The sequence below is a fragment of the Carlito syrichta genome, unplaced genomic scaffold (genome assembly GCF_000164805.1).
Source record: "Carlito syrichta isolate Samal-C Ts95f unplaced genomic scaffold, Tarsius_syrichta-2.0.1 Scaffold126461, whole genome shotgun sequence".
In the NCBI taxonomy this organism is placed as follows: domain Eukaryota; kingdom Metazoa; phylum Chordata; class Mammalia; order Primates; family Tarsiidae; genus Carlito; species Carlito syrichta.
The window spans coordinates 31,878-39,703 of NW_007070557.1; the positions used below are offsets into that span (position 1 = coordinate 31,878).

Genomic DNA, 7,826 nt, shown 5'->3' on the forward strand with positions numbered 1-7,826 from the left:
TTGGGGAGAAGTTGCTGGAGGGAACAGGAAGGTTTCCTGCACTCTCAAAAAGGGACCTGAGATAAGAATGAGCCTGTTCCTGCTGCTTCTGAAGGGGTTATCTGCATGTGACACCTGGACCTGCAGCAGCCCCTTAGAGACCATGAGGTGACAGGGCTAAGAGGAGATAATGTCACAGCACGAAGGGAGATGGAGCCAGGGTCACTGATGACTTTGTTGAGCTGTTGAATGAACTAGCCCTGGAGCTGGGTCACCTCTGGTCCTGCTCAATCCGTTAGCTGGGACTTCTGTGACTTGCAGCAGCCCAAAGCATCCTCAAGCAAGAAGAAAGTGTCCCGGGACATGTAACAAAGCACTTCTTACGCCCCAGAACTGCTCTTGAGGGATCCAGAAAAGGAGAAGGGGGACAGGCTAGCATTAGTGCTTAAGTAAGGGGGACAGGTCTGCGGCGATCCCTGTCCACTCTGGCAGGAAGGCTGCCTCTGGCTTAAAGATCTTGAGGAACGGAGAGTCTGGAAGGGTGTAGTTGGCCAGGTAGACAGTGTCTCCACCCGCGAGGTAGGCAGCCCAGATCCCGAACGTTCCAATGGTCATGATGGTGTGGTTACACTGCGTGAGGAGTGCAAAGTCCTTGGCGGGCGAGCCCTCCAAGCCATTGCCAGCAAATACCACGTCTCCCCGGGAGGCATCCATGTTCTCCTGACACCAGGCCATGCCGTTGCTGGTGACCACGAAGATGGGGGAGCTGTAGCGAGCCCGAAACCAGTCCAGAGCCTGCTGTAGGTAGCCCGGGTCGGCCACCACGCCCTTCCACACCCGTGGCATGACGTGGACATAGTCCCCCCGGCGCACGTGGACCCCCACGAAGGTGCCCGGCCGGCTCCCGTTCACCTGCAGGCCCCGCAGGAAGGCCTGAGCCTCCTCGCGCACATGGTCGTGCAGGGTGAACTCCCGGAGGATCTCGTGGCGCAGGTGGTGGTAGAAGGTCCAGGAGCAGGGGTAGCCCGTGAGGCGCACGAACTCCCCGGGGATACGGCGGTAGCGCTCCTCCATCCAGTCGTTCAGGTGGTAGTCCTGCCAGGGGATCCTGCTGGCCGTCGCTCTGTGCAGGACCGGGAGGGTGATTTTGAAGATGGGAGCCAGGGTGTTGTGCATCTCGGGGGGGATGAAGGCGGGCCGCCCGTTCATCTTGGCCAGGGCATATAGCGTGGCGTACTCGCCCATCTGGTTCCCCAGGCGGCCCTGGGAGTTGATGGTCCACATACCCTGGAGCTGGCTGTGTGTGGACCCCTGCGTGGTGGGCCCTGACCCCTGTGTGTGCAACATCCACGTGGGCTGAATCTTCGCCAGTCGCTGCTGAAGGTGAAATATGGTGGAAGCCACAAAGACAAAGAGGATGAACTGGGCCATGGGGAAGAAGAAAGGCGCCTGAGTGCTGACCATGGCTGTCAGGGGAAGGAAAGCAGGACACGTTAGCTGGGAGGTCGAGGTCAGCGTGGTGCGGGCATGTGACCATGTGGTTGTGCCCAGCATTGTGTGTGAGCTTTTTTTTTTGAGTCAGAGTTTCACTCTATCGCCTAGGCTGGGGTGTAGTCGCACACTCACGGCCACTGCAGCCTAGGTCTGCTGGTCTCAGGTGATCCTTCTGCCTCACCCTTCCAAGTAACTGGAACTGCACCATGCCCAGCTAATTTTTTGATTTATTGTAGAGACGAGGTCTCGCCATGTTGCTCAGGCTGGTCTTGAACCTGTGGGCTCAGGCAATTCTCTTGTCTCTGCCTCCCAAAGTGCTGAGATTACAGGTTTGAGCCACCATGCCCGGCTAGAATGTGGGCTTATTTTATATTTGTAAATCCTTGGTATATCCTTGCACACGTGCCTGCAGGTATGTCTCTGGAGGGTGTTTATGGGGGTGTGTATGTCTTGTGTTCATATGTGGTTGTCTGCACAGGTGGATATACATGTATTGTGTGTACACATATGGATATCTATGCACTCTGTATACATGTGGGTAGGCATATAAATGGACATGTGTACACTGTAGTGTATGTGTAATATTGTGTACGTATAATGGTGTGTGTGTATGTAGCATGTAGGCTGTGAACTTGACCTGTGTGTGTATATACTTTGTGTATATACACATTGTATGCTAAAAGTGGGTTTCTATGGACTTTGAGGACACATATGTGGGTGCCCATATATGGTGTGTCCAAGTATATGTACCTATTTATTGGGGATCCAGTTTCTAGAGATGTCCGTCCTGTGCATGCCCCGCCTATATGCCCTGTGGAGAAAACTGTCCTGGCATAAGGACTCAACCACTGGCCACAGCTGACAGAACTTGAGAAGGATGCCCAGCTCCACGGTGGCCTGTCCATTCACTGTCCATGGCCTATGACAATGTAGTCTGGTCTAAAAGGTGAGTTGGGCCAATCAAATTCTCTTGGGTATTTTCACTAGAAGACCCTGAAGGCAGTTGGCAGGTTATGCTGAAAAAGAGGGCCAGAGGTGATGGCTCACACCTGTAATCCCTGCACTTTCAGAGGCCGAGATGGGAGGATCACTTGAAGTCAAGAATTGGAGACAAGCCTGGGCAACATAACGAGATCATGTCTCTACACAAAAAATAGGCCAGGCACGGTGGCTCATGCCTATAATCCCAGCACTTTGGGAGGCTGAGGTGAGAGGACCGCCTAAGCCCATGGGCTCGAGACCAGTCTGGGCAACTTAGTGAGACCTCATCTCTACAATAAATCAAAAAAATTAGCTGGACGTGGTGGCACACACCTGTATTTCCAGCTACTTGGAAGGCTGAGGCAGAAGGATCACTTGAACCCAGCAGGTCGAGGCTGCAGTGGCTGTGACCATGTGAGCACAGAGTGAGACTCCAACTCAAAAAACAAACAAAATAATAATAAATAAAATTTTAAAAAGAAAGAACAGGGATTGGAGTGGCTGAGGTTGATAAGAGGCAGGCTGATGCAGGGGGAAGCCAGTAACCCCTGATAACCAGAGGACACTTGAACAGATGCCCAAAGAGTACCCAAGAAAACTTCAGTCCTGGCCAAGAAATCCCAGAAATCGCCTTATATTTGAGCACATGTACAACTTATTCCTTCCAACTCTGCTTACAACAGAAATTAGTTCCAGGAGTGGGGTGGCTGCACAGAACAGACCTTCAGGGAATGTGTGGAACTCACTACTGTATCACTGGAAGTGGAGAGTGGTAAGAAGTCTTCACACTGGGACAGAAACCCCGTGGTTTGTGGAGTGAGGCAGTGAATGAAGCTGTTCCCTGGGATCCCTTGGGACAAATCAAAGGCCCCAAGAAGGATGAGACTTTGAAGATATGACTGAGCACAAGCAGAGCAGCTAAAGTCATGTAAAGCAGGAAGGAGTTCAGTTCTAGCTCCCCAGGATGTGACCAGGAGCCATGAGCAAAAGCAGAACCATCATTATTTAGCACTCTCGTGGACCACACTGTACTCCTGCTGAAGGTTATCTTATGTCTAGATGTGATTGGTGAGCTTGATTATCCTAAGTCTAGGCTGGCCCAACACCTGAAGTGTGTTGCTAAGCCAAAGTCCAGGTGTGGCTGGGTGTGGTGGCTCACGCCTATAATCTCAGCACTTTGGGAGGCAAAGGTGAGAGGATTGCCTGAGCCCACAGGTTTGAGACTAGCCTGGGCAACATGGCAAGACCTCACCCCCTACAATTAAAAAAAATAAGCCAGGCTCGGTTGCTCAGCCTGTAATCCTGCGCCTTTGGGAGGCTGAGGTGAGTGGATTGCCTGAGCCCACGGGTTCGAGTCCCACCTGGGCAACTTGGCGAGACCTCACCTCTACAATAAATCAAAAAATTATTAGCCGGTCGTGGTAGCGTGTGCCTGTAGTTCCAGCTACTTGGAAGGCTGAGGTGGAAGGATCGCCGGAGCCCAGCAGGTCGAGGCTGTGGTGGCCGGGAGCAGCCACTGCACTCCAGTCTGGGTGACAGAGTGAGACTCCAACTCAAAAAAAAAAATAGCTGGGCATGGTGGTGCGCACCTATAGTTTCAGCTACAGGTAGAAGGCTGAAGTGGAAGGACCGCTGAGTCCAGAAAGTCGAGGCTGTGGTGGCTGGGAGTGTGCTACTGCACTCCAGCCAGGGAAATAGAGTGAAACTCCGACTCAAAAAAAAAAAAAAAAAGATGTGGCTTACAGCTGTGAAAAAAAAGAAAAGAAAAGAAAAAAATGTCCAGGTGTGGCCACTAGTTGATCAGATCAGACTCAATGACAAGAATGAGGACATCTGGGAGGTGTCAAAAGAATGTGGGTCTTCTACCCTCTGAGGTCTTCCAAAGCACTTGCTTCTTCTCCCCAGAGAATGCGAGTTTTCCAGCCAGTCTTTCCCGAGCAGGCTTTAACAGAAGCATATCCTGGAGCTCTACACAAGGCAGTTTAGACATAAGAGATTTCCAGCTGACTTGGTCTAAAACCTGTGTTTCTCAACAGTACAGAGCAAAGTGGTCATAGAGAGAACACTGGGGCTAAAATCAAACAGGGTGTGACCTGTTTGAAACTGGGAAGCTGCCAGAACAATGCAGGTGTGGTCTTTAGGCTAATTATGGTAGAAAAAAGTTTGTACAGGACCCAACATTGCAATATCTTTGCTTCCAACTTATAAGTTACTGAAACCCTGAGTCCATTGAGATAACGTGAGAGTTATCAGAAGACATTCAGGCTTGTCACCTTGACTCCAGGACCTGACCTGAATTGAACTGACTCACTGAGGTGGGGTCTCCCCAGGTGGTGTTACCACCTCCTCTTGGGTGTTACAACTTCCTCTTTCTCCCTGTTGATGTGAATGAAAGGAGCCCGGCTCACCTAAGGTTTTCTGTCTTGTCATAAACCTTATCATCCACAAATGCTAGATTAGGCCTCTTTCCTCATCCACAAAGTCCAACACAGAATGCATTTCACATGGTTATTCAGAAAAGACACATCGTACAGTGGCTATGTGCACAAGTTCTGATCTATTTCAGACTCATACTCATTAGCTGTGATTTTGGGCAAGTGACATTGTCTCTCTGAGTATTAAACCAGTGTCCGGCATATATACATATGGAGCAAGTATTTGCTATTATCATCCACAAGTGCAGACTGCTGTTATTGACAGGCCCTGGGGCAAGGACCCAGGGTTTCCACTTTCCATATTGGGTTTAGTGATGGTCAAATTTAGCATTTAGACCACAGATCATAGAACAGGGAGGAGGCCTGGTGCAGTGACTCACACCTATAATCCTAGCACTTTGGGAGGTCAAGGTGAGAGGATTGCCTGAGCCCAGGGGTTCAAGACCAGCCAGGGCAACCTGGCAAGACCTCATCTCTACAATAAATCAAAAAAGTAGCTGGGTGTGGTGGCACACACCTGTAGTTCCAGCTACTTGGAAGGTTGAGGTGGAAGGATTGCCTGAGCCCTGAAGGTCAAGGCTGCAGTGGCTGTGAGTGTACCACTGCACTCCAGCCTGGGTGACAGAGTGAGACTTTGACTCAAAGAAAAAAAAAGAACAGGGAGGAGCCAGACATGAATGAGAAAGAAATACATCTACAGCACAAACCAATCTCATTTGGAGGTTATGAATTCTGTGACCAACTAAGGCAGCTCCATACCATCAAATGTAGATAGAGCTAATTTTGGAGTTTCCCTCCAGGGAGTGTGTGGATATGTCTGTGATTCTTCCTGCTTGGTGTTGTTTTTTTTGTATGAAGGTATGGGCGGGCTCGGTGGCTCAGCCTGTAGTCCTGCGCTTTGGGAGGCTGAGGTGAGTGGACTGCCTGAGCCCGCGGGTTCAAGACCCGCTTGGGCAACTTGGCGAGACCTCATCTCTACAATAAATAAAAAAATTAGCCGGGCGTGGTAGCGCATGTCTGTAATTCCAGTTACTTGGAAGGCTGAGGCGGAAGGATCGCTGGAGCCCAGTAGGTTGAGGTTGCGGTGGCCGGGTGAGACTCCAACTCACAAAAAAAAAAAAAAAAAAAAAGAAACTGAAGGTATGGGTTAAAGAATATGAATGACGGGCAATCAAGGGGCAGACTGTATGAGGTAGAACATTACTGCTTGTCCAACCCATAGACCTTGTTACAGCCTTTTAAGGGCTGAATTGTCTCCCTCCAAAAAAAGATATGGAGCCAAGCATGGCTCACTGCATCCTTGAACTCCTGGGTTCCAGAAATCCTCCCACTTCAGACTCCTGACTGGCTGGGATTACAGACACCTGCCAGTATGCCCAGCAAACTTTTAATTTTTTGTAAATATGGATCTCACTATGTTGCCCAGGCTGGTCTCAAATTCATGGGCTCAAGCAGTCCTCTTGCCTCCGCCTCCCAAAGTGCTGGGATTACAGGCATGAGCCACCCTGTCTGGTAAGATCTCATTTCTAAAAAATAAATAAAAAGATATGTTGGAGTCTTAACCTCTAGCACCTCAGAATGGAACCTTATTTGAAGAGAGGGTTTTTACAGAGATAATCAAGTGTAAAATAATGTCATTAGGATGGAACTTAATTCAATATGATTGGTGTCCTCAGAAAAATCTATCATACAGTCTATATAACACTGGCCCAAGGATGGCCCATCCATTGGCCAGCCCATGATGCGTGGGGGTGGGTGCTGGCTCAAAAGAGTAAGTGGGGTCGGGCTCGGTGGCTCAGCTTGTCATCCCAGCACTTTGGGAGGCCGAGGTGAGTGGATCACCTGAGTCTGCGGGTTCAAGACCAGCCCGGGCAATTTGGCGAGACCTCCTCTCTACAATAAATAAATAAAAATTAGCTGGGCTTGGTAGTGGGCGCCTGTAGTTCCAGCTACTTGGAAGGCTGAGGCAGAAGGATCGTCGGAACCCAGCAGATCGACGCTGGGATGGCCGTGAGCCTGCCACTGCACTCCAGTCTGGGTGATGGAGTGAGACTCCAATTCAAAAAAAAAAAAGGATAAGTGGAACCAAGCAGCACTGTCTCCCTTGGGAATTTGAAATTAGAAGTATGGAGAGGGAGGCCAGCTGATTGTGGGCCTGGGCCCTTCAGGACCCAGTGCGTGCAGCCATTTTAAGGCAGATCCAAGATGAAGTCGAAGAAGCTGGAAGTGGAGCTCATTCAGCCCTGAGTTCGACCATCCTGAGGAAGAGATGGGGAGAGCCACTGTGGCCCATGGCTTCCCAGATCCCATGCCCAGTGCTGCATGTTGATCCCTGTCCAGATCACTAAAGAGCTCAAGCGCTGGACCTCTGGATGGAGAGGCACTCCCTGGGGATGGCAGAGAGGAGGAGGAAGAGGGCGTACCCTGGGCAGGAGGGACAGCTTTCCCGCTTGGCTTGTTCCCTGTGGAGAGGTCTTGGTTCTTCTTCCCATTCTTCCTTTCTCCAAGAATACTGTGAGCACTTCAAGGGCAAGGAATAAACACGGCTCTTCTGTCTGGCTCTGGGTTCACCAAGCACAGCACATGGGACACCAGGGGCCAAGGGATATGTGTGTGGGGAGGAGGATGAGGGAAGAAGGGAGGGAAGGAGAAAGGAAGCGATGACACTCAGGACCTGCCACCCTGAAACACAGTACCTTGGCATTTGAGAAAAGGCAGAAGCAGGAAGTTCCCTCTAACCTCCTCCAGTCCTTCTTAAGGCCAGCTGCAGGCCTGCCTGCCAGAGGTACCCTCCCTATACCTGGAGGAAAGTCCTGTCTCTGAAGCAACCAGGATGCAGAGAAGACTTGCTAGCCGGGCTCAGTGGCTCAGCCTGTAATCCCGCACCTTTGGGAGGCTGAGGTGAGTGGATTGCCTGAGCCCGCGGGTTCGAGACCC

At 50.8% G+C, this 7,826-nt stretch overlaps 1 protein-coding gene across 1 annotated transcript; it reads right to left on the reverse strand.

The window, feature by feature from the left end:
* Positions 1-417: 417 nt before the first annotated feature.
* On the reverse strand, positions 418-1,443 carry FUT2 (fucosyltransferase 2). The gene has a single exon (XM_008048640.1). The coding sequence runs from the start codon at positions 1,441-1,443 to the stop codon at positions 418-420; it is 1,026 nt and encodes a 341-aa protein (XP_008046831.1).
* Between the last annotated feature and the right edge of the window lie 6,383 nt (positions 1,444-7,826).